Here is a 27402-nt window from a genome sequence, read left to right as displayed (position 1 = left end):
GTTAAATGTCTGACAAATTAAATGATAGATTTTGTCTGTATACCTGTAATTTCATATAATCATACACTGTAAAAATTTGCTGTAGTTATGCAGTTGTTTGCGAGTAACTTACTGTAGAAGATAAAGACTGAAAATGTTTCATGTTCATTTAACTTTAAACAAATTGTTGCCAGTAAATAACATAAATGTAAAATCTAAGTTACTGGCAGGTAGTTGCCAGTAATACCCAGTAATACTGTCATTTCTACAGAATTATTTTACAGTGTAGTTATGACTGTAATACCTTTTATACTATAATCCTAACAAAACAGTAGATCATGGTCATCACTAAAACGCTGAATAACCTGAAGAACCAGGAAGCATGCCTAACAACATGAAGATCAGTGTTAAAAATGAGGACTCATTTGTTTAACTGTCAAACTGTAATAAAGGAATTTAACGTCAAAGTTTAATGAATAACAACACAGTATGATGGATTAGTAATCACATATTTATATTCAAAGTTATAAAAGAAAATGGTAACACTTTACAATAAGGTTCATTAGTTAACATTAGTTAACTAGTTAACAATGAACTGCACTTATACAGCATTTATTAATCTTTGTTAATTTCAACAATTACTACTACTTTATTAAAATCTTGTTAACATTAGTTAATGCACTGTGAACTAACATGAACAAACAATTAAAAGCTTTATGTCTATTAACTAACATTAAAGGAACAGTATGTAAGAAATTTATATTAATTAATCATAAAATGGCCCTGATATGTCACTAGACATTAAGAAATAATTTTCATTTCAAATACTTATATCACTGACAACAGTGGTCTGGCCAGGACATTGTCTTTGAAAAACTGGAGTTGCAGCCCTCAACTGACGTTTATGTTGTCATGTTGTGTATTGGCCACCAGTTGTGTGATTGCAGTACCAGTTTTAGCCACAAGTTTTGTGATTGCAATACCAGTTTTGGCCACAATCCTACATACTGTTCCTTTAACAAAGATTAATAAATACTGTAACAAATGTATTGCTCATGGTTTGTTCATGTTAGGTTATACATTAACTAATGTTAACTAATGAACCTTATTGTAAAGTGTAACCAATTAAGAAAATAAATCCTTAATATTTAAAATCTTGTTTTTATTATTATCATGTGAACTGCCCAATATGGGTATTAAAATAATACAAATACACATTCACATTCACACCTTTATGTGATTTATCTCCATTTAAACAGATGGTTGTCGTATTGATCAGAGTTTCATCTGTTTTAAGCAGTTCCCAGTGTTTTCAAACTGAGTGTTAGTACTTTCAGGCTAAAGCAGGAGTTGGTATACACTGTCATATAAAAATGGTAAAAAAAAATTCCCAAGCTGTCACTGCGGCTGTACTCTTTATAAAGGTTGTATGTGTACCATTCAGCTACAAATATGTATACATTTGGTGCAAATATGTACTTCTGAGATACTAATATGGCTCTTTCGGTGCACTTTTTGAAAAGGGTACCACCCCAGTGACAGCTAGAGACACATGTTTTTTTTTTTTAGTTGTATATTTATTTGGGACCCTTGTATATGTGGTTGTTTGAGTCCAAATAGGGCTAAATTAAACATCCATTGAGTAACCAGAATGTCAACTAAACAATCTGACATACTTGTTATTCCTGCTTTTGTATGCGACTCACATTTTAGTGCTACACAATCCAGCCACCACTTATTTACTTTCTTCTCATCACTGTAAAACATTACAAGCAGGTTAAACTTAGAAATAAAAGTTCATCTGCTGCCTTAAAAATGTCAGTCAAATAAACTTAAAGATATGATTTGTTTCAACTCACAAGTACTCGGAGCCCATGTGTAACTACATTGGAAACATGAGTTTAACATTTAAAACTTGCCATGATTATCTGAATAAAAGTAGTAAGTACACATAACTTAATGAGACTATCATGTTTTACAGTTGCTTAATAACTTCTGTCAATGCCAATTCCAACTCTGATAACCTGACAGGATGGTTGAGAGTATAGAAGTGTGTATATAGGTCATTACACTGAAGGTTCTGAATCTGAATGTATTTAAAGATTATGGCTATTTTTGTTTTATAACTGATAGCCAGGTCTTGTTCTGTACATTTCTATTAATGTTGAGGTTATTATGTACAGCAAAAGTGCATTAAAACATGACTTGTTTCTCACAAATGGCTTCTGTGGCTCAGTATTTGCACTAAAAACACTATAAGCAACGTTTTGTGTTCAATCCCAGGGAATGATTTTATACCTAAAACCAGAAACCTGCAGCAAAACACACCCTGATTCCCTGTCTTTCCGGCTCCAATTAAATGACCTTCCCAGTATTTATCCTTTTACGTAATCTTAATCACATATAAAAACTGAGAAAACAGGTGATACCTAGATCACACAATTTCTGGATTTCTTGTTCAGTGCAGGTGTGGGTGCAGGTTCAATATTTCTTTTCTGTTTTACAGTTCCTCGGCTTCAAGAAATCTGTTAATATGGCACAATTTGGACAGCGGTTACTTATATTGAGTCTGTGCTTGCTGGCTGCTGTGATCAACACTGAACAAAGTGAGTATTCAATGTCATTGAAGATCATTTAAAAGCATTTTTTGTTATGTAGATTTCAGTGCTTTGCCATGAGATAACTGAATGTCCTCATTATATTGAGTTGCATGTTTAGCTTTGCCATCTGAAACTCACTCTTTTGCTCTCTGTGGTTAATAGGGTATCTAGAAAATGATCAGAGTTATGAGGTATGCCTGAAGTACATGGAGCTTGGCATTGTACTGGACTCGCCGGGGGTTTTTAACATGGTGATGCAGGAGTTTGGATTGGGCATGCAGGTCTGTCAGAAAACTGGGATATGTGGACAAATGAAAAATATTATCTTTAATATTTACATTTAAAAAAGAATTAGTGATGAAGAAAAGAAGCATACACATGTTCATTATTCAACTCTCTCTCTCTCTCTCTCTCTCTCTTCTCTCGATAGGACGAAGAAATTATTTGGCTGAAGAATATGTTTCAACGTTCAGATCTAAATCGTGACAGACACCTTAGCCTTCATGAGTGTGCAAGTTTCATAAAACAAATGGGATATGGGAAATAAAATACTGTAACACTAAGCAAAGTTGTTCTAAGTTAATTGAATGCATGTACTATGTGGGAAAGATTTTCTTTTTTTATTATAAACACTCAGTTATTGTTTAATATCTTTGTTGGTGGATTTATGTGATGTTCTATTAAGTAAAAATAAAAGTAAAAAATTGCTGCTGAAAATAAACATTTACCAACACTGCTGTTTACTGCTATGCATATTTGAGGGATTTGCAAACAGCAAAATCTTTAAAACAAACAAACTAAAATATCCTTATGTTACTTGGATGGTGCTTGGCTCTTAATGGAGAAAACGTCCAGTAAGTAAAAGCCCCAAATATGGGAAAGGCCTATTTCTTCAATGTAACCCTGTCTGTAAAACACCTAAAACATTTATTAAAATTGACTGTTTTCTACAAAAAAATCACTCTATACTGTAAATAACTTTCTTAAAATATAACCTTGATATCTTTCATTTAAACTATGGCCATAATTTGATAATGAGACTCACACAAATAGCAAAATTGAAATCAATGGAATATTGCATGAAATTGTTCATTAATTTATTCAGGTAAAGATGACGTGTAATGTATCATTTGTCACAATCATTAACCATAACTTCAGAAACACAATACACACACACACATGATGCGAAAGTGACAATATTACACAATTTGATTAAGAGGTCATAATTGAAGTATGTAAAAGAATGTCAAATTAAATCCTCTTCAGACGGACATTCACTGTTTCATATGTAAGTAAGTTTTATTGATTTAAATCTTTAGTGTCACATCAAACACTAAAAAAACAACCTAAAGAACCAACCAGGACGAACCAAATATCTATCACGTTTCTCTTGTTAAAACACACATATGCCCTAAAAACTCTTGGGGGGGGGGGGTTCCCGTACAGTGCTTATTCTAATCCCAGACTTAAATGCATGTTTAAGATGCCTTCATTTAAAAACATACCGGTATATAACATATATATGTTACGATATGTTTGTAAAAACAACTAAATATTTTAATCTAACTAAGGAGTCCTGCTATAATTTAAACCCTGTCCAGGAAACTGCCCCTTTATGTAATGTACTAAAACATGACTTTGGGCATCCAAATTCACTTTTCTTCTAAACTGGGTTGGATCATTAACAGATTATTTGAATGCACATATTAGCCTGGATAAGTTTCATATAAAATCACATAATCTAACCTACACTGTAAAAAAATCCGCAGAAATTACAGTGTTATTGCAGCTGGGTTGCCGGTAATTTACTGTAGATTTAAATGTATGTTATTTTCTGGCAGGAGTTTGCTCAAAGTTAAATAAATGTTAAATATTAACAAGTCTTTATCTTTACAGAACAAAACCATACACAACAGCCTCATGCAAAGCATTCAGGGAACCAGAAATCATCATCAACCTGTTGCTGTTTTTTGCTTCAATTTTGTTTCCCAGAATGTTTTGCTTGATGCAGTTTTTTTAGTTTTACTCTGTAAAGACAAAGACTTGTAATTGAGCAAAATGTTGCCAGTGAATGGCATGGATTTGGATCTGCGGTGGGTTGCCGGCAGCCCAGCTGCAATTTCTACGGATTTTTTTTCAGTGTAACCACATGGTTTTATAATTAATTTGTTGGTCTTTTGGTTTTTCCATATAATAATGTTTCATAAAAGCACCTATGTGATCTTTACTTCAGATTGTGATTGTTGTCATTTACAGTAAAGCAAGTGATTAAAGTGAAAGTAAAAGAATGAAAGAGCTGTTTTGTCAGATTCCTACAGGTGCCTATTGAAAACACATAACCCTTTTGATAAACCTGTCATATTATCATTGTTCTTTTTATGTATTGTTTTGCAGACTGACAACCCACAGACGTAAAAGTTTGGGACATACATTTCTTGATGTTCACCTTGAATGTGTGTGTGATAACTGCGATAAAAACAGCTGTCAGTTATTAAAAGGTTTTGTTTCCGGTGTTTCTCAATTCTGGTCGAGGACCTCCTCCCAGAAAGTTTTAGATGTATTTTAAACACCTGAACCTGGATTATATAAACCAATAACCACAAAGACTGGCACAGAGACCACACATATAGCATAGACAAGATCCGACACTGAACACAGGCAAAGGACAAATTTATACTAGACAAATAAATGATTAAACAAGACACAGGTGGATGGCACACGAGAAACAGGTGAGGGTGATGAAATGATAATTAAATTATTAAATCAAGTCCATGTCACGGTCTCAAGTGTCTTTTACATTTTTAAATTTTGGAAATTCTACAAAGGCTTCTTTTCTTACACACATTTGAGTGTTTGTATTATTTGTATGTTGTTTCATGACATTAATCAGGAAAAGGAAGCCTAATATCTAACCACCAGTAAACACACCCGCTGTCATGTTTCTGTATGTCCCTCCCACTTTGGTCATTGTTGTAGTGAGTAGGTGGTGATATGTAAATCACATGATTACTTGCTTTTCTATTCAGTGCAAGTGTAGTTTGTGGTAGTTTCTCTTCAGACGTGATACAGGTAAGAGACACCTGCACTCGATCACTTTCTATATATTGCACTTCTGACTCTGTTCTGTTCTGCTTTACATTACCAGGTATGGTAATATACATTTAGTATTATTTTTAAACAATACTATTAGATTATATTATTTGGTTTTATTATAAAAATACAAATGTAATTAAATAATGAATTTTAATAATTTAAACACGTTATAATTTAATGGATTAGATCGTGTTTATTTTTAATTTTTATTTTATAAAGAGTTTGTTCTTCTTATTTGTGAACTAAGTTGTCTATTTTGACCATATGCGAAGTGATATTTCATATTTACATTAATTTGTAGGTTTAAATACACTTGCAGAAAAATGGTCAAGATATTGTCCCATAGCTGTCACTGGGGCCCTTTAAAAAGATCCTAATATGTACCATTTAGGTACAGATATGTATATGTTTGGTACCAATATGTATACCTTTGAGGTACTATTATGAACTCTTTAGGTACATATGTGTACTTATCGAAAGGGTTTCTGTTTGGGTGACAACTGGGGACCTTTTTTTTGACAGAATAATACAATGAATGCAAACTAAATTGGGACACCTTTTGCTTATTTCTAATACAATACAATACAATACAAGTTTATTTGTATAGCACATTTAAAAACAATTTAAAATTGACCAAAGTGCTTTACAAAGACGAGAAACAAAATTAGATAAAACAATTTAAAATAGAAAATATGGTATGAAACAACAGCTAGTATCAAATGACATTAAATGCCAACGAGAAAAGGTAAGTTTTCAGGGCAGATTTAAAAATAGAGAGTGTTTGAGCAGCTTTTATGTGGAGACTGTTCCACAACTTCGGACCAATGACCACAAAAGCGCGGTCACCCCTGTTTTTAAGTCTAGTTCTAGGAATTGTGAAAGCCTTGTTAAAATGGTTTGTTGTTTGTCATTCTCTTGTTTAGAATGCACTTGATGCTGACTTTTCTTTCTAAAGAAAATAAAATAATAAACAATTAAGGAATTAATTAATTAAGAAATAACTAATCTTTTTACTCCAAGCGTCTAGAGACACAATGTTTTTGCCTGAATCTGAAATGATGTTGGTTTCCTGGTCACATTTCGGAATTGAACAAAACCTTGTAAAACTGGATCAACGGCTTAAACAATGCCCAGTGTGCATTCTAGAGTCACACGCACACATGCTATGCATGCAACCTTATTGTATTAATAGCTGAACTGAACAATACACTAATCTATACATGAAGAAGTGAAAGCATTTTTCTTTTTGTGCCACAATCTGACCTCACAGAAAACCATTTCATCAGAATTGAATACTGGAGTCATGAGGGGTAAAAGCATTTAGGAAATCGCAAACATATTTGGTGTAACCATTTCTAACCAACTTTGCCAATCATTTAGCCTACAGTACATTTCAGTAACTCTTTCCAATAAGACTGTATTTGTTAACATGAGTAAATGCATTGATTTACATGAACAAACAATTAGCAATATAGTTTCAGCATTAATTACTCTTTAATGTTAATGTTAATGTCAACAATACAGCTGTTCATGTTAGTTTTTTGGGAATTAACTAATGTTAAAAGTGACAAGTGTATTAGTAAATGCTGAAAATAATATAAATGAAGATTAATAAATGCTGTAGACGTAGTATTGTTCATTGTTAGTTACAATACAACCTCATTAAAAAGCATTATCTAGGTCTCTATTTCTTGCGTGACTTTATTGATGCCTACATTGTGACCTTATTATGAAGTAATAATAGCAGCGAAAAATTAGAGGAACTTTCTTTTGTAGAGTTCCTTATATTTCCTATTTAGTTCCTGCTATTACCTTTATTAAATTTCAGATTTAACACCACTGCGGGCGACATACAATATATACACAATGTTAAATATATTTTTGCCAGTCCATTTAAACCTACTATTTTAAGTTTTCACTTGTGATAAGTAGATGTAACATAAAATATTTTTTAAGGTAAAATAATGTTGATTTTTACATCATTTTTCACAGGCTTCTCATAATTTATTCATCATTTATGTTTACATTTCTTGCCATATTGAACAGAAGCTTTTCATTACCATTTATATACACATTCAGTAGCTAATGTTGTTGAACCAGTGTATCAACTGTGAATATTTCTTTCTTATTTCCTTGTTCATTACAGGTTCTCCATCCCAGTCTAGCTGTCTTGAGCTTTTTGAAATATCTCTGACAATGGCAAGATCTAGCCAGTTGGTGGCAGTATTGGGCCTGTTTTTGCTGGTTGCTTTGGTGAATTGTGACGGTGAACACAAGCTTTCATCTTATAGCTTTCATTGGAGACAATACTGATCGTTTACTAGTCTGAAGATCAGTTAACAGCATTAAGTATATCACTGTCAATGTTTTAAAATCCATCTAAAACTTTTCTTTTGCTATTTCTTATTTGTTTCACAGGACCACCACCACTTGGAAATGAGATTTGCAATCACTACACTCAGTCTGGAGCTTCTGATCTGGACATGCCAATGATCTTTGACATGGTCATGATTGAGTTTGGAAGGCAAATCCAGGTCTGGACATTTATTCTCAAACAACACTGTAAAAAATATGTTTGCATTATTTACACTCTAAAAAATTAGCTGTAATTTTGCAGCTGGTTGCCAGTAACTTAATGTAGAAGATAAAGTCAAAAAATGTTTCATGTTCATTTAACTTTGAACAAAATGTTGCCAGTAAATAACATAAATGTAAAATCTACAGTAAGTTACTGGCAGCTAGTTGTCTGTAATTTCTACAGACATTTTTTACAGTGTATTTTCTGGATGTATTCTAATAAAAAGACTAAGAAATAATTATGATCACTATACAATTGCAAAAACAACACATCTATTGGTAGCATGGTGGCCTAAGACTTTTGCATCGTAACTGTATATTACTATGCTATAATATGAATATTTTGGTATTAAAATCTCCTCTTCTCTTTCTATAGACACTGAACCCCATGCAGGTTGAGCAGTGGGTGCGTGATGTTGATGGAGATCATGACAGACGCCTTAACCAGGCAGAGTGTTCCCAACTCATTCAGAACATCCTCAGCACCCTCACAATGCCATAAACATGCACACAAAAACTGTTATTTTTAACTACTATATACATGTCAGTAGCTTAAGCTTATGTAATCTGTGATGTAGCACTTAGCACTTCTACACAAATGAATTCTTTGATCGCTTAAGAAATTACTTAAACATGCATTAAATCAGAAATAAATTCTGTTGAAAAACATTGTTGTGTTGTATTGCAATAATTTCCAATTATAGGGATACTTGAAAGATTTTTATGTAACTTTGTTAAATGTAAGAAAAGTAATTTTGACTTTTTGTAATTAAAATGACCTTTTAATGAAAATCTGCAACATCACTCTATATTTACAGCCAAACAAACCAAAATCAACTAAATGTAGTTATAAAATAAAAAATACAGTATTTCCATTTAATTAAAGGTGCAGTGTGTAATTTTTAAAAGGATCTCTTGACAGAAATGCAAAATGATATACAAAACTATACTATCAGGGGTGTATAAAGACCTTTCATAATGAACCGTTACGTGTTTATTACCTTAGAACGAGACCTTTTTATCTACATACACAGAGGGTCCCCTTACATGGAAGTCACCGTTTTTCTACAGAAGCCCTTAACGGACAATTTTTTTTACTAAGTTGTCTCCGACGATGACATGTTTGTCCGGTGGCGGCTACAGTAGCTCCTCTATGTGTTTCAAAAGCGTGGGGTGAGCAGTGGATTAAGCCGTTGGTTGCAATTCGCAACCTCACCACTAGATGGCCCTAAATTTACACAATGCACCTTTAAATGAAACATTGGGAGAAATTACTGATCACACGTCACTTTAAAACATCTGAAGTGCTTTGGGGCTTTGCTACGCAGCGGAGTACAAAAATGCTATGATAACGAAAAAGTCAGAAAACCTTTAAAGGGATAGTTCACTCCAAAACTAAAACTCTATCATTATTTACTCATCCTCATGTTGTTCCGAACCTGTATGAATTTGTTTTTTTTTATGAACACAAAAGAAGACAGTTTGAGAAACGATGGCAAACACACAGCAAAGATAGTTACCACTGACTTCCATAGTAGGAAAAAATATTTTGGAAGTATTGTGATAAATGATGCAGAAAATATTTTGATAAATGATGGTTAGCACACAGTTGATGGTACCGATTAAATTCCATCAGATTTTTATTCCTACTATGGAAGTATACGGTCACTTACTGCTGTGTGTTTACCATCATTTCTCAAAATATCTTCTTTTGTGTTCATCAGAAAAAGAAATTCATAAAGGTTCAAAACAACACGAGGATGAGGAAATGACAGAATTCCATTCCAAAGTGAACTATCCCTTTAAACAGCAGCTCAAACATTTTGCGTCTGCATGTTGCTCATAATAAATACCATAAAGCAACTGCACATAAAACAAAGAGAGGGAAAGGTGGCGTGCAAGACAGTTGCACAGGAGAAAAACAAGGTCACCATTATAGTCAGTGACCTCTGGCATCACCTGTTTTAGTAGCTATAAGGTTAAACGCCCAAAAAACTGTGACAGAGGTTGACAGGTGCCAGAGGGGTGTTGCCTGTCTGTGCTTGTTTTTCTTATTGTTTATGACTTTTCTCTATATATTTGGAGAACATAATCTATCTATTAAAAACACATTAGTACAAGTTGTGGTGTTTTGAGGCGTCTGGGTTTATGGTGTTACATCTAAAGTGCTGGCATTGAGAAGGCGAACAGTAGGGATACAGAAGAATGAAGAGAGCAGCAGATTTTTGTTCATCTGTTTCTTCTTACGCTGTTCAAACTCTTCACAACAACAGCTGGAGATCTCACAGGTGTGTTTTACTTGCTGAAGCTCAAACACATGAGCTGACATTGCACACGCACACACATGCAAGCATGCTGATACAGCAAACACACACACATACTACTGTTTTTAGAGTTCAGCAAACACAACTCATCACAGTTTAAAGTGCTCCGCTGGCACTTTTTTAACATTTTTGTAAGTGACCAAATGTATTTCCACATCTTGAATGTTTAATAACATCATATTGAAAAAAAATAAACAGTAGCATTCATTAAAAATGACACTAGTATGCATAGTACTGTAGCTAGCTAGCCATCCAGACAGCTACAAGGTTGTGTATGTTTCTTTGTGTGTCCCAGAGACAGTCTCTACTACAGGAAACAGTGGTATCCTGTTTTTGAGTAGACTCCCATTGTTGCATTGATTAAACATACAAACACACACATGTGCACACACACATCCACATGTACACACTCCAGAAACTGTGCTGTAAACCATAAAGTGTTCGAGATCAATCAGATGGTATTCGTAACACACACATTTACACAGATGCTTTCACACGAGATTTCCCATCTCAGCCGACAAAGGAAGAAACAGTGTACGATGAACTGCATCACACACACACACACTTACTGTAAACACATACACAATCTTGAGCAGTGTGAGTCTAGAGGTTGTCTAGTCTCTGTGTCTCCACAGGGTCATTCATCATTGCCGCCCCGGCCCCCCTGACACCCCCGTCTTGGTCTGTTGTGCAAGAGAGCTGGGTATTGAAGTTGTAAATGCGCAAAATTGTTTCGGCTAGTCATGTGCTCGCCGGATTAACCATAGTTACTGTGAGTTAGTAGGAGTGTAAATATTTGCACTAGCAATTATTTGATTGCTATTCTTAAGTAAAGACGCAATAAATCAGGTAATCTGACATTTTAATGTCTGTTTTGATTATTTTGGCGTGTTTCATGTGGTTGTGGTATCATTTACATTTATGCATTGTCGGGTATCAAAGCTGGGAAGGCAAATCCTGAAGCAGTATACTGACATTGCACTATTCTGCATATCTCACTCTCCTTTTAAAGCAACACTAAAGAGTTTTTGCTCTTTGCTCCCCCTACAGGTTAGAAGCGGAACTGTCCATTACCACTGTCGTAAATAATTTATCCTACTGCAGCATAGCTGGCTCTGATTGGATTGTAGGTTTGCCGTAAAGCAAGTTTTTGTAGTTTTCACTCGAACTACAGGACCGTGACCCGACGGTTGGAAACTTCTTTAGCGTGGTTTTGGCCGATAGAGGGCTGCAAAGCGAATGTGAAAGTGCCGTTCACCCGGTTTCCAGTAGATAAACGACCTAACACAATTTTAAAGCAACACTATGTAGTTTCCATTTAAAAATGACTTACAGCTCCCCCATGTGGTTGAAAAGCGCAACAGTGCCTGGTATCAGACACTCTTCTGCAGGCAGGGGGAGGGGCGGGGCTTTGTGCTATACCCTCCACCGCCACTTTCAGAGTGTGCTTGTAGCAGCTAGGAGGCTGCTCTGGTTGCAGCAACAGTACAATTTGGCCAATTAAAAGTTGTTCTATCACTGAAATAATTTTAGAGACATTATTTAAAGGTAAAAAAAACTACATAGTGTTGCTTTAAGTAAATATTTCAATAATTTAATAGCACATTTGCAAAACATCAAAAACATTTATTTTTCAACAGTTTTTAGTATTTTACATAATTATTGTTGTTATTACCCGTTAGTAGACCATCTGGTAATTTTCTCTTATTGGTACGCACTACGCACATTAAAATCTCTCTATTTTGCACAAGTTCTTAGTTTTCTGTAATGTTGTGTAATTGTCACATGACATGTAAATAAATAATAAAAACATATATTTTTGTTGGTGTTTTATTTAGATTTTAAAATTATTTATTAATTTTTTTAATTTAATTGTATTAAATGTTTTTCGCAATATGATCTCACAGAAAGTCATTATAGCAGTGGCGGCTTGTGACTGCTCATGTGAGGGGAGCAAATTCAAAAATATTTGTACGGAGTGTCATGTGTGTTGCTTGCGTTTTCAAAATATGTGTTTGTTGCATCATGTGAACCATGTGCATCACGTGTCTTGTCAAAACAAGCGCCTGCTGCACACACGTCAAAACCGATTATGATAAAAGAGACGCTCACAAAATACACTCAAGACACTCCCTTAACAGTAAACTCTGATTACGCATGAGATTATGCGAGTATCTGGCAAACGCGAGCGTCTCTTTTATCATAAAAGCACTTATTTTGACAAGACACGCGATGCACATAGGTCCACTCGACGCGCCGAACACATATTTTGAAATTACGAACCACACACATGACGGGCTACATGTTATGATGAACTTCGCATCGAGTGCCCTCGAAGAAAGAAATCACCGGCCGCCATTGTGTTATAGTCACGCAATTGTATTAATTTATTCATGTCCATGGAACGAAGTTCAGCCTTTTTTTCGTGCCTTGAGCACAAATGTGTTTTTTTCACGACACCCGCGCACATTTCTATAAAAAAAGTGTGTCTGTGGCACGTGTCTGTGCCATTTTAAGTATTACATTTGGGGTTTGGGTAAGGATGTACTTTTATGTATTGGTTTCTACGTGATTTTCTTCCGCTTTTAAAACTATTTTCGTCTGGAGTTGGAGTTTGGGTTAGGTTGTCTAAAAATGTAACAGAAAGTGATTCAAACTCCAACCCCAAGTGACAATGGTAAGAAAATAGGAAAAAAAATAATGAGAAAACAACACAGAAAATAACGAAAAAGAAAGTCGTGCAACGGACACAAAAAACTATTTATAAAAATGTTGTGCAAGTGACACGAAAAAGACAAAAAAGCGGAATTTCATGCCATGGACATGAATAAATAAAATTTTGCGTTACTATAACACGAGATCAGTCTGGTTTTTCATCACCTCAAACGCCCCCTGCAATTCCCCCATAAACAGCCAGGGGCTTGGGCTTGCAAACCCCGCAGTTTGGGAAACCCTGCATCCATTCTGGGTTTATGCATTTTCAGATCATAACTCTGTTGAACACCACTTTAATCTTTTGCTTATCATTTACAAGTTCACATATTTACATACTTATTCCAAACAACTTCTAACAGTGCTTTTGTTTTCATGTGGACGACAATGGTCAACGTTGTTTCTTTCACAACTCAGGTTTCTCCACTTAAATCCCAAATACGTTTTTGTCTTTCACAGACATTGTCCTGACAAACAATCAGCACCTACTATGTTTTGCCGCTTTCATCTCTCTCTGTACGCAGCGGGCAGGAAAAGCATGCACAAGCACTGAGAACACAGCGAACAGACTGTTCCCACTGCACTTACTTGTGTTAACCTAGTCCTAGACAAACATCACACTTGTGCATGTTTGACAAGAGCTTACAAAACACCTAATAGGAGGAGTCAATTATACTGTAATTTCCCACAGAAATAAAAATGTCAAAACATGTAACACTTTTTAGTTTAACTTTGGTGTTGAGAGTTTTCTTTGCTTGCAATTGGCACTTTTAAGACAAGAAACCAACTCGCATTTTACTGCTGAGCTAGACACAGATTTCATATTGAGTTTGATATTATATAAAATTTATTCATTTTTCATAAAGAACATCCCTTTAAATCCCATTTGATATAATGTAGCTTTGCTTCATAAGATATAAAACAGTACAAAGAAAATGCTAAATGTAAAGCACAAAACATAAATGTACAACCCATAAACAAAACAATTAACCCATAAAAAACAAAACAATTTTTTAATATCTTTAACAATGTGTTTCAGTAAATAAAGTACCAAATGATATGTTTGGTAACAACGTTGACATACATTTAGAGCCTGGTTATTTGTGTCTTCATGGTTGTCAAACCTCATTTACAGCCAGTGACTGTTTAAGATTTTCATCCGGCCATATTATAGGTCATGAATATGTAAATATGTAATCTGGCGAATTTGCTGATGTTTGTTCCTCTTGAATCCTGCATTTATGATCCTATAATAAGAAGTGTCTACATTACGTTTTGTGCAACTTTGCAGCAGCCGCTGAGGGTTTATATTTAGTTTAATATTATTTTTATGTGCTTTTGTAATTTAATTTAAAGGACTGAAAAGATGCATGTAAAAATGAGGAGTAGTTGGTAAATGGACAGTAAACAACCAAGACTTGGCATTAAAACTTGGTGCCTATACACATAAGCGCCATATAAGCTGCTACATCATGTAAACTAACCACCTTTAAACTCTTTTTAAAGAGTTTTCTACTTTGTTGCAGATTTAGCAATCTTCATTTTTTTTATTTCTTCATAATTTCACGCTGCACACATATAAAAGGTTTTAGGGTGTGACATCTTATTCCAAGTTGGGCCCCATTTAACCAGCTGCCGAACTGTCACTTAGACACAAAATGTATCGCTTGGTTATGACATTACACAGCTTAGGTAGCTTTCAATTAACTTTCCTTAAGAATGTTTTTCTGTTCAGACTCGTGTACCATACGTAAAAAAATAAATACCTGCTTAAGGTCTATCTTTAAGAGAAAGAGTTAAAACAGTAAACATAATGGAGTTGAGCTATCATGTTTGTAAATTGTTAACTTGGCAAATGTCAACCTTGCTGGCCTGTATAGATGCAATCTACACCGAAACAAAATAAAAAACGTTTGTTATTGTAGAATTTAAAGTTGCAGTTTCTCGAATGTGGGGAACTGAGAATGACATTCAGAGAGAGAAAGGGGGGCTGGGACATCATGAGTGTTGTTTGGAGGGTATGATGATAGTCTGAGCTCAGGGGACCAGAGATGAAACTCATTCTTGTTGGGTAAAGGAAAGTGGAGAAGGCACTTATTTAGATTCAATCAGAAAAAGAAAAACTTCACCTCCGTCAGATCGGGATGAGTTTATAAGAGGGCTTGTTTTCAAAGAGAGCTCCAAACCTCCAGAAGAGAAAGAAGCGGATGAGGCTAGTTAAGATGCCTGGGGTATTGGGCACCTAAAAGGCAAGAGAGATAAAGTTACCAAACATATCGTTTCTTCCTTCACCACAAACTACTCCGGATGTTTTTTTTTAGCTTCTTACCATGATATAATAGTCTTGCAGCTGAAGGCCATACAACGTCCAAGATGTGGATGTAAAAAATGTAGCGACAGTCAGGGAAAATGACAGCCGCTCTACAGACTTACTGCGCACAATCTGCAACTGGTGGACACACAAAGCAAAAATGTGCACTGTTAATGCTAATTTAATGATGCAAGATGAGTTTAATTTGATATTTGTCCCTCACAGAAAAAGTAGAACATATCAGGTGTAAGAGAGGAAGAAAGTAATCGAAACCTAGATAGAGACATGATTTGAACTGGTGTCTCTCAATGGAGCGGCAAGGTTCAACGTGTCTGCACCTCAGATCTAATGAGAATTTGTTACTGACACTCTCACAGGCATACACACATAAGTCTTCTCCATAACAAGCAGATATTGACACTTGAAGACATTGACAGAAGGAAAAACAGGAAACAACAAAAGAAGGTAAGAGAATGACAGGAAAGAGACCGCAGGGCACACGAGAGATAGATACAGCTGGACTGAAAAAATATAGAAGAGAAAGACCAAAAACAGGAAGATGGAGACGGTGCGAGGGTAAAGGATGGATGGCGTGATTAACAACAGATGGCATGCTGGAATGTTATTAATAGTAATAACACTATTATTTTTGGTGCACAAATGATAACAGGAGAACATATTTATTTTAAAATTGATGTATGCTTTGTGCAAAATGTAGGTCTGTCAAGAATTATAAGTCATACTTTTATTTGCTTATACATTCATTCAACATTCGTTATTTTGTAAATTAAATGATGACACAATGGGTCCATAGAACAGCTCTGGCTTATCAGTATACATGAAAAATTACCCAATACCTACTTTATGCTAAATGTATTTTTTTAAAACACTGATAATAAAAAACTGATGGCACAATACACTAAATTTAAAGTCCCCTTGTGGTGAGAATCAAGTTTTAGTTGTTGTTTAAAGCAACACTATGTAGTTTCCATGTAAAAATGAATTACAGCTCCCCCATGTGGTTGAAAAGCGCAACAGTGCCTGGTATCAGACACTCTTCTGCAGGCAGGGGGAGGGGCGGGGCTGTGTGCTATACCCTCCACCGCCACTTTCAGAGTGTGCTTGTAGCAGCTAGGAGGCTGCTCAGGTTGCAGCAACAGTACAATTTGTTCAGTTAAAAGTTGTTCTATCACTGAAATAATTTTAGAGACATTATTTAAAGGTAAAAAAACTACATAGTGTTTAGACAAACCATCTTCAAATTCACCAGTTTTCCAAAGACCACTGTTTGAAATCGCCACGTCACAAACATGCAACCCATCACATTAACAAAGTTTAATGAGTAGATCAAGTAGTTTGATGCATAGATATTATGCCACATAATCGATCGCTGCACTGTTGCTTCAGGTCTACTTCTGTGATGCGAGCTCTCGCTGTGAATGCTCTTACATGTTAACATCAGCACCAAAAAAGTGCTGCAAATGCTTATGTACATATATATCGATGGTCTGAGCTGGTGCGAACGAGTGAAGGAGGGGACTAAGGGTGTTTTCACATATAGTTCATTTTAAAAGAACCAAACCCAGTTCACTTAAAGTGAACCCGAAAAGGAACTAGGGATGCTTTCACACCTGCCTTATTTAGTTCGGTGGATTCATACAAGAGTTCGATTGCTTACGTAGTGCGGTTCATTTGGTCAGGTGAGAATGCAGCAATCGAACTCTGGTGCTCTCCAAAAGTGGACCAAACAAGTGGACCGAGACTTCCTTTGAAGAGGTACGCTTTCAAACGAACTCTGGAGCAGCTTGTTTGTGGTGAGAACACGATCCGAGATCGAACTGACCTAAATGCAAAAGTAATGTGCATTTATGGACATGTGACCTCAGTCCTTTTGGTGTTTACAATATAGTGGACTCCAAAGAGGACGCAGTTCTTTCTGGGTTCTCTTCAGAACTGAATTGATCTCATACCCTTTCTTGTTTCACATCACAACTTCATAAGAACTCAGAGCCCAGTTTTCTGTGCCGCAGTTGATTTTGATACATGTTAAAACGACACACAAAGCGGACCAGGGCGAAATCGAACCACAAAAAAACAGAAAAGCGAACTATACTCAGAACACCTCCAGATAGAAAGACTTTGTCTTAACACTTGTAAGATATTGCGTTTCCACCGAGGGGCAACCTTCCGATCTCTCTGATGAAGCCAATACAGAAGTGATTTAAACGGCAATTCATCGACCGGCCGCTAGATGCTGGCTCCAAAAGGAAGTCAAATACCATAGACCTCCATGGCCAACTTTACAATAGAAAATAATAGGTTTACAGTCGGGAAAAAATATTTATTACTATTACCATTTTTTACAGTCTATGGTTTCTACGTATAGTGATGAATTACTATGAAATACTTATCTGCAAGTAATATCTTATAATATACAATATTAAATAGAGTCTCAAATAAATTATTTCAATGTTTATGTGTTACACGTTACACTGAGCAAACAAGAGCAGATACTGGTTTCCTGTGTGTTTCAACTATTAATATTGCTAGTTACAAATATAAGTGTGAACTTACCAGATCAGCGAGGGGAGAGAGGTACATGCTGATGGTGAACACACTACAGGCAAGACCCAGCTGGGACAGCTGTTCTTTTCCAGGAGGAATCACCATACTAAAATACACCCAGCCTACACACAACACACACACCATCACCAGCGTCTGCACCAACACGACCTTCTGAAATACACAAACATATGTACAACAGCATTTAAACATGGGTACAACAGCTCTTTTCGGTTTGTTTAGTGGCCAAACCAACTTCTTATTCAAGCTTCCTAATTTTTGTAGATACAATGCGGCCCAAAAGGCTGAGAGCATTAAATTTGTAAAAATTCACGGAACGTTTTTTGATCACAGAATCAATTTTCTGACATTGACCAATAAACTTCTTTATGCAAAAGGTCAGATTTGCCTGCTTACACTGCAGCACAAGATGCTCTGATGAACATTCTCAAACCATGCTTGCAAGAAATCATCTTGTTTTTCTTAAATTTGTGTAGTCCATGCTTTCATTAAAGCAAAATGGGGACATAATAAATAATTCTCACTTAAATTGTTATGCTTATAATTTGTATTGAAGATAAAGTTGTGTTACGTAAAAATATAAAGAAAAGCATTAGTGGAACAGAGGCATTTTCACTAATGGTCTAAGTCTTTAAGACCTCGCTGTATAATCACTATCACTAATTAAAAGTTGAATGATTGGAAACAGAAGTGGACTGTATTTCAAAGACAAACCTTCTCTTTGGTATAATGCAAGTAGGTGATGATATATATGGTCTGTAAAATGGCCCCAATGGTATTTACAAATATAACCGTTCCATCGTGCTTTAGTAATCCATAGTACAGCCAACCTAGATTGTTTACACAAAAACACAAAGATACAAGATGACTGTCACAGATCATTCAGAGTCAATGGACTTGGACATTAAACCTTTGCAATATTTGGATTGAAAATATATGGATGCATGCTTGCACATAAACATAATTTTAATATGACATTGCTAGTCCCTATAAAAATATACAAATACATACTTTACACAAGTGGTAAGAAAAGGCAGGAACTGAACATTATCTGCACTTTGGGTGAGCTTCATTTTCTTCAAGTCTGTCCTGCAAAGTTAAACACAGAGAAGGAACAATGAGGAAACATTGTGTTACATACACAGACAATGAATTATGCATGCAAACTACATGCTTTATTTATCACACTATAGGTACTGTCCTTATCATTACTACAGTACAATTATATAGTTTTGCTTATTTATTTATTTCTAGGTCAGTGGGTAGTTATCACAGTTTTGCTGTAGTAATAATAATAATAATAATCCATGGTATTTTGGGTGGTTATCAATGCTATGTTTTTTGTAAGGTGAATTCAATGTATGCATGGGGATCTATGATACGACACTTTTGAACTCCACTAGTTACTACTGTAGGTACTGCTGTTTATAACAGATGCAAACATACAGTATTTAAACTGTGTGTATTTAAATCAACTACACAATCGTACTAACAGTAACTTAACTTACGTGTATTATTACTTTTACAACTACTTTTGCGTTATATATGCGTGTTTGTGTGAGTAAACGTGTATATTTAATGTTACTTTGCTTTGGTAACGTCAACAGCTGTAATGTATTTGTATATTCGTGATAAAGTACTGCAAAATGTATAACTTACAATCCAGTCGAGAACATCCCGACGGTAAATACGATGCACGCACATGATAGCAGCTGCAGAAAATCCATAGACCGAAAAAAAGTAGATTAAGTAACACCTGTGTGCTGTCTTACTATACAGATACCTGTACAATCTCGCGAACTCAATTATATTTATATATAAAACATATGAATCGTCCACACATACAAAGATGACGTCTACGCTCACTATTTCCGTGTTTGTAATCAGCGTCACCGAGCCCTCCAATCTGATTGGTTATCGCGGAGTTCTGATAACATACGCCCACGTGTAGTCCGGAGTTGTAGTTTTATGCTATGTTCCAGACAACTCGGATTTAAGATATCCCTTATGCAACAAAAATATACTGCAGTATATTGGAAAATATCATGTAATATATTAGGCAATATATTCCCATATATCGGATTTAATATTTATATTTCCCAATCTATTGTAATATAGGCATAGAAAATATCATGTAATATATTAGGCAGTATATTCCCATATAAAGGATTTAATATGTATATTTTCCATTATATTGCAGTATATGAATAGACCATACATGTATATATTGATACAAAATATATTGTAACCAAGACCAAAAAGGGCACTATGTTTTTCCATGTAATAGTTTGTCTTTATATGATTAATATACTGCAATATATGCAGGGGCGTCGCTAGATCCCTTTTACTGGGGCACATGCCCCAGTGTAAATCTTTTGTGTCCCGGTGTAAATCTCAAGTTTAAATTTGAGCAGTTAACTAGTGTATTCCTATACAAAGATAATCGCGGCAAAAACGGATGTATATGCAATGTAATTACCCAATTTACGCTTGCAAAAGCAACGAAGCAGTCGCATTGACTCGTGCACAAACGTATCCATGACCACGCACGTCTTTGCGTTCATCGGCGCACAACCGCATTCAACAGGTGACACCACGCGAGTGACTTAGCTTATGAAAACATGACCAGACTAAAGAAAGTTTCTAAATAATAATGTTAATCTTATTTTGACTCGATCATTATTGGCTTCTTTAGATGAACATGTTTTGTGCAAAGCAGGGAAAGCGAAGCAGACAAGAGAGATGATGAGTTTTAAGGAGGTAAGACAAACTACATCCTCACCCGGTCAGGTCTGAAACATTAGAGGAAAAATCTCAGGAAAACCTTGTCAAGTCTGTAGAATTGAATTGTTGCTGAGACAGATGTAAGATGTTCTTAAGATTATCTAAGTGTACTTCACTGTGCTATTTTGAGGCACCACGAATATGAACCAACATGCACTTTTAACATACTATCTCTGTATAAAAAAATGCATTTAGTTTACACCTGTATCAAACCTGAACACAACTTTTATACAAAGATGGGTTTCAAGTTTACTACAAGTGGTACCTAAATACATTTTTTAATTACCTTTTTAGCACATTTTAGTTCATATTTATGGTGTCTCAAAATAGCACAGCGAAGTACACTAAGATGATCTTAAGAACATCTTAAGAAGTACTAAAGATTAATTTTTAGTATATTAGGTACAAAATTAGTGTCCGGAAATAAAGCACTTTAAATACACTATGGAAGTGTACTACTTTTTCACCTGGGTTAACACATGAGTCAGTTTTGGTGAACTGTTACTTCAAAACTCTACACACAAATCCTTACATTTCTCAGTGCTTACACCATCTGGTCATATGGAAAGCACTAGCATTCAATACTGTTCACTCAAGTCAGCACAGCTTAGCAAACAATTACCAAGCTGGAAACACTAAAAGTCAAAATTGAACACACAGCAATAAGATCCTTCAATAGATACATAAAAGGGCCTGAATCTGTTCATTGAGCTTTGAAACAATGGATCCACAGAGAAATGAAGGAATAGGTCGAGGAGAAGGAGGAGGAAGAGGAGGAGGGAGAGGAAGAGGAGGAGGGAAAGAAGGAGGACGTGTAGAAGGAGGAGAAAGAGGACATGGTGAAGGTGAAGGGAGAGGACATGATGAAGAAATAGGTCGAGGAGGAGGAGTAGGAATAGGAGGAGGGAGAGGAGAAGGGAAAGGAGGAGGACGTGGTGAAGGAGGAGGAAGAGGAGGAGGACGTGGTGAAAGAGGAGGAAGGAGATGAAGGGCAAGGTGACAAGCAATTTCAAGGTGAAATTCAAGCCACTCTAGTTGACCATGTCCTGGTCCATGGTATGACTATGATGGAGGCTGAGCAACGAATAAAGCCTAATTTGAGTCGCTTCACTTATGCCTCAATCTTCAGAGGCTTCAGGGAGGAAAACAGATAGGTGTACTTACAGTAAGACTGCTCTATACAGTTACATTACAGTTTTTTCCAATTGCTAACACACTAAAATGACATGAACAGCACAACTATTTAAACTGACACACAGAGAGCAACACCTCTTCTCAAGTCTCCAAAAGTCTAAACACATTTTCTGCTTTACACACATTTTGCAATTCACAATGGCACTTTTTAAATGCACTGAAGACACAACAATCTGACATAAAGTCACATGTTTGCCTTTTCAAAACACTACCATTTAAAATGACACTACACGAGCTAAATGGCCAATATATGTGCCACCTGCCCAAACACCTGAATGGTTCATTGTTAACACTTCAATCAGGATGTAAGAACTAGAAAAGACCACAGGAACGTCATTGGCCACAAAGCCATTATAGATGTTCCTGGCTAACGTGGTGGGAACATCACAATGTGTGCTGCCATCTCCAATGTGGATGGTGTCCTCCACCGTCATGCCAACCTTGATACAACACAGCCCATATTCTCACATTTCTAGAAAGACTCCACAACATTCTCATACCATCAGAGTGTATGAATGATGTAGACCAAAGAAACCGGTATGTTGTAATATGGCACAACATGAGCTTTCATCGTGTAGCTCCAGTCCAAAACTGGTTTGCTGACTACCAAACATTTATCGTGCAATACCTCCCACCATACTTGCCATTTTTGAACCCCATTGAAGAGTTATATGGAAGGTATATGACCAGCAGCCCTTTGTGCGCATGCCTCTTTTGCAGACTATGGAAGAGGCATGTGATGAGATTGATGTTGGTGCAATTTAGGGATGGATAAGGCGCTCAAGGTGCTTCTTCCCTCGATGTCTGGCAAGTGAATATATTGCCTGTGATGTGGACAAGGCGTTGTGACTTGTTTGGTGAAAAATAAAAAAAATTCAACAGCATGTGTGTGTATCCGCAAATATTTTTGTGCATGCGAACAATCTAATACATATTTTAGTATTATGGCAAAGCATACTAAAGAAAAGTGCACTTTTCATTATGCCCAACTGTGTGTAGTTGGTTAGACAAAAATCTGGTAATATGAATGAAGTGTGTTCCAATTTGTGTCAAAGTTTGATTTTGATAATGTTATATGTAGTTTCGGTTGCAGTGCTTCATTTTGCAGGATATATGTGGTATTTGGGTATTTGGGTGTGTGGTTTTGTAAATTGTGTTATGTTTTTTGATAAAACCAGACTAGTTTGCAAAATTGTGTGTTAGCAATTGGAAAAAACTGTAGTGTGCATAAACTGTTGGACTATCCCTACTGAAAAATCCAGCTAAAACCAGCATAAGCTGGTAGCTGGCCCCAGCTGGTGTAAGGTGGTTTACGCTGGTCCTCCCAGTCTGACAAAGCTGGTCATGCTGGTGGGACAGCTGGTATTCCAGCATGACCAGCTAAGTCCAGCTAGACCAGCTTAAAATGTGACCAAAACACACCTAGACCAGCTTGCTACACCAGCAAAACCAGCTTCCTACACCAGCAAAACAAGCTAAAACCAAGCTGGGGACCAGCTAAAACCAGCTCACCAGCTTATGCTGGTCTTAGCTGGATTTTTTAGTAGGGATGCTACTGGAATAAAGAAATGCATCAAATTGCCTTCCATACAGATAGACATATCAGCAGATGAATGCAGAGGGTGGATCAGGCAAGAGGATTTTACCCTCGCTGTTTGGCTAGGACCAATATAGCCTGTGATGTGAATGAGATTCTCTGGCCTGACCCATAACTAAGACGGGATGTTGAGGCGAAATAATAAAAAAATTACAGTAGTGCTGTGTATAGCACATGAATGAATAAAAATGTGCTAATGCATACATTGATTGTGTCTTATTTGGTCATGTGAAAATGTTTTTGAGGGGGAGAACCACAAGCAACACTACCAGTTTTGAATATATTGTTTTGGATTTATTGCACCAGTGTGTAATACTATGTTGTAGTGTGTGTGTTTTGAAAGCTTGTGTGTGTTGTCTGAGGGAAAAGTTTGGTATTTCAGTAAGAGTGAATGGTTTTGAGTGTAGAGCTTCATTTTGACCTGAAAATATGATGTTTGGAGTATTGTGTGTGACTTTATGGAATTGTCTTTACTGTTTTGAGAATATGAGGCATAGTTTCAAGAAATGTGTAATAATGTTAGGTATAATGAAGATTATACTTGTATATGTATCTTTTGCAGTAACTGTTGAACTGTAGAATGTAGGTTAAGCAAAGGACATTGTATAGAAGTGTTGCACACTTCTTGCACACAGCAGGCTTTCAAAAAAAGTCAGCAAAAAATGAGGGGCCTGTGCCCCAGTAGAGCTTTATATCTAGCAATGCCCATGAATATATGCATGTGCTATGTATGTATGTATGTATGTATATATGTATGTATGATTTAACAATTTTTACTTTCCAAATAAACAACTACAGCATATTCATGAATATGCATGGCATATAGCCTAAAGAAAATATTAAAGACAAAAATCTGCATTACACAAATAACAGTTTTATTGAAACAGCAGAGACATTTCTTTCATTTTCTACGTTTGTCAGTACTCTACTCAGCACCGACTGCTTCAACCAGAACGCATGCCAAAGGCGATGGAGCATAATGCTTGAGTAGGACGCTGAGATTCAGGCGCGAGGAGAGGACAGGACACATAAGAGAGACTAGGAACAAGGAGGCTGATAGGTCCTGACCTATAGTCCTAACTCATACTCCTAATCAGTAGGTGGCGGTACTGCACCTAAAAGCTGTTTGCTAACCACCAGTAAAACTCGAGAAGGAGACTGATGGTTGGCATGCTCTCAACCCAGGGAAACTTCAAGCTTTACAAGGTACATAGTTTTCAGAAGTGGTGCTTTCCAGTTTTGATTGCATCTCTTCCAGGAGAGATTTTTGTGAACCAGAGAGGAAGGAGTGAGAAGGGAGAGAGTAATCATTGTTGTTTTGTTCCACAGATGCTGTTTTAAACCAGTTTCCACGGCCGAAGCTGATGTTAGAAAATCCATCAACAGTAGAATATGCGAGCTAAGACACCAGGTGAAGTGCAAAAGCATGGGTATATAAGTCATTTCAATCAGTGAAGAGCCAAGATGGACTCCTAGCCAGGATAAAGGCCTGTTCTTTTGGCATTTTATTTCTTTGCTTTTACACATTGCCAAAGCTCCTTGAAAGTTTGTTTATTATTTATTTATCTATTATTGTCTGTGCATTTTGTTTATATTGTATTTTAACTGTATAACGGCACTGCTGAAAGTTTGAAATAAATAGACCTTGGTAATTTAAATTGCTTTAATTTATATTTTGTATATTTTCTGTTTTATGTCACTCTTTTAAAATGTAATTTATGTTAATGTAATGCAAGACATTTATGTAATGTAAAGCAAACCACATTGTCTGACCATGTGCAAAACCTCTTGTGGTTGTAATAGGTCTGTTTAGCTCTCTACCTAAAATTAGTTTTAGTATGTGTGCCTGATTAAAGAAAATAAAGGTGGCTTTTGATAGATTATCCATTAGTGTTAATATGTGGTATAAATGTGTGTAGATATTTTTATGTATATATTTCTATATAATTTTACATATTATTTAAAATATATTCTACCATATAGTAAACATACATGTGACACTATATCTGTACATATATTGTTAATACATTTTTGCATATCAATCGGAATACAATATGGTGGATATTTATAAATATAATATTGCATATATTTTGAGATATATAAACACATATATTATATTCACGGGCAATATATTAAAAGCGGCAATTATTTATATTTATCAATATTCTGCAATAAATTACATATATATAGAATATATGTATCAACATATTACTCATGTATTTTACAATATACTGCAATATATTGCATACATAAAGAATATATGCATCAACATATTACTCCATATATCGCCAATATATACTGCAATATATTACATACATTAAGATTATATTTATCAACATATTACTCCATATATTGCCAATATATACTGCAATATATTACATACATAAAGAATATATGTATCAACATATTACTCCATATATTGCCAATATATACTGCAATATATTACATACATAAAGAATATATGTATCAACATATTACTCCATATATTGCCAATATATACTGCAATCTATTACATACATGTAGAATATATGTATCAATATATTACATACATTTAAAATATATGTATCAACATATTACTATATTGCCAATATATACTCCAATATATTACATACATTTAGAATATATGCATCAATATATTACTTCATATATTTCCAATATATTATGGGATATATTAAATAGTATAATGAGATGTATTTAATCAATATATGAAAACGGCAATAATTGCAGTATTGTATAATATATTGCAATATATCACTTACATATATTAAATATATTTTTATATAATATATCATGATATATATATTACTATGTAAATTTCACAATATATGGAGACACATTAAATATATTGTCATGTAATATATTGAGAAATATATTTTTGTTGCATAAGGGATGCCCCATCCCAATTATGAATTATTATCGGGAACTATTCTCTTAATATTAATAAAATGTTTAAGGGGCGGCTTCTCGGACAGGGTTGAGATTAAGGATTATATTAGGACATTTAAATTGTTTTTATAAACATATTTGCACTGTGTGCAACTTGAGACAAAATAATGACACTGATATATTGAAGATATGCCAGTGCAAGCTGTTTTTTAGTTAAACATTTTAGTCTGGGGCTGGAAACGGACTGTCTGGAAACTGTCCATAAATGTTTTGATGGTAGATCAATTGTAGCATGTTTACAAAATACTTTGTTACTTAATTCCAACTTTATTTCCGGTTTTGAGGTGGAAAAGTTGTCTGGAACAGTAATCATCAGGAGCTCAATGTGTCTTTAATGAGGAAAATACATTTTGTGTTTTTTATAAACAGTTTTTACAATTTACCGTTTTGTTTTACAATAATATTTAAAACCACTGACGTTTTAAGGCTTAGAATTGACGTGTATTAATTGTCAACGCTTGTCCCTCAGGTGGCGCTTTAACAACACCTGAAATCTCGTCATGAATAGATCTCATATGAAGATGAAAACACCTTCTGCTCTGAACTATATTGGTGTTCATGAATACACATTGAGCGGACTTAGGGAACACGTACATAGTGAGTCTATGTGAACTTTTTTGTGGCACTGCACTTTCTTTGCCTTGAAACTATCAGTGTAAAGTGATTTTTTTCCATTGACGTATTTGGTTAAATATAGAAGAG

At 35.4% G+C, this 27402-nt stretch overlaps 2 protein-coding genes across 2 annotated transcripts; one reads left to right on the top strand and one right to left on the bottom strand.

Annotated features, from left to right (window-relative positions):
- The first annotated feature begins 2420 nt into the window (after nt 1–2420).
- On the top strand, nt 2421–8912 carry LOC129449194 (uncharacterized). The gene is made up of 7 exons (XM_073872722.1): nt 2421–2585; nt 2742–2860; nt 3010–3125; nt 5606–5724; nt 7819–7938; nt 8091–8206; nt 8626–8912. Exons 1-7 carry the CDS (start codon nt 2513–2515, stop codon nt 8749–8751), a joined length of 789 nt encoding a protein of 262 aa, XP_073728823.1. The 5' UTR covers nt 2421–2512; the 3' UTR covers nt 8752–8912.
- Nucleotides 8913–14109: 5197 nt separating this feature from the next.
- slc50a1 (solute carrier family 50 member 1) lies at nt 14110–20078 on the bottom strand. The gene is made up of 6 exons (XM_073872087.1): nt 19839–20078; nt 19200–19268; nt 18894–19026; nt 18171–18332; nt 15615–15734; nt 14110–15527 (listed from the first exon to the last, which is right to left on the bottom strand). The coding sequence occupies exons 1-6, from the start codon at nt 19904–19906 to the stop codon at nt 15420–15422; spliced, it is 660 nt and encodes a 219-aa protein (XP_073728188.1). The 5' UTR covers nt 19907–20078; the 3' UTR covers nt 14110–15419.
- Nucleotides 20079–27402: the final 7324 nt, after the last annotated feature.

This window comes from Misgurnus anguillicaudatus, chromosome 10 (assembly GCF_027580225.2).
Source record: "Misgurnus anguillicaudatus chromosome 10, ASM2758022v2, whole genome shotgun sequence".
Classification (NCBI taxonomy): domain Eukaryota; kingdom Metazoa; phylum Chordata; class Actinopteri; order Cypriniformes; family Cobitidae; genus Misgurnus; species Misgurnus anguillicaudatus.
The sequence above is the reverse complement of the archived record's forward strand: the minus strand, read 5'-3'. Positions and strand labels throughout refer to the sequence as shown.

Bases quoted from the DNA above. Each gene is read 5' to 3' on its own strand.
- slc50a1 (XM_073872087.1), bottom strand. From the start codon at position 19,906: ATGGATTTTCTGCAGCTGCTATCATGTGCGTGCATCGTATTTACCGTC. The intron at 18,333-18,893 runs GTTTGTCTTTGA...TGTGTATTTCAG, and splicing joins TGCATTATACCAAAGAGAAG to AAGGTCGTGTTGGTGCAGAC. The intron at 15,735-18,170 runs GTAAGTTCACAC...TGTGTCCACCAG, and splicing joins TCTCTCCCCTCGCTGATCTG to TTGCAGATTGTGCGCAGTAA.
- LOC129449194 (XM_073872722.1), top strand. From the start codon at position 2,513: ATGGCACAATTTGGACAGCGGTTACTTATATTGAGTCTGTGCTTGCTG. The intron at 3,126-5,605 runs AAATACTGTAAC...TTTTCTATTCAG, and splicing joins CAAATGGGATATGGGAAATA to TGCAAGTGTAGTTTGTGGTA. The intron at 7,939-8,090 runs GTGAACACAAGC...TTTGTTTCACAG, and splicing joins TGCTTTGGTGAATTGTGACG to GACCACCACCACTTGGAAAT.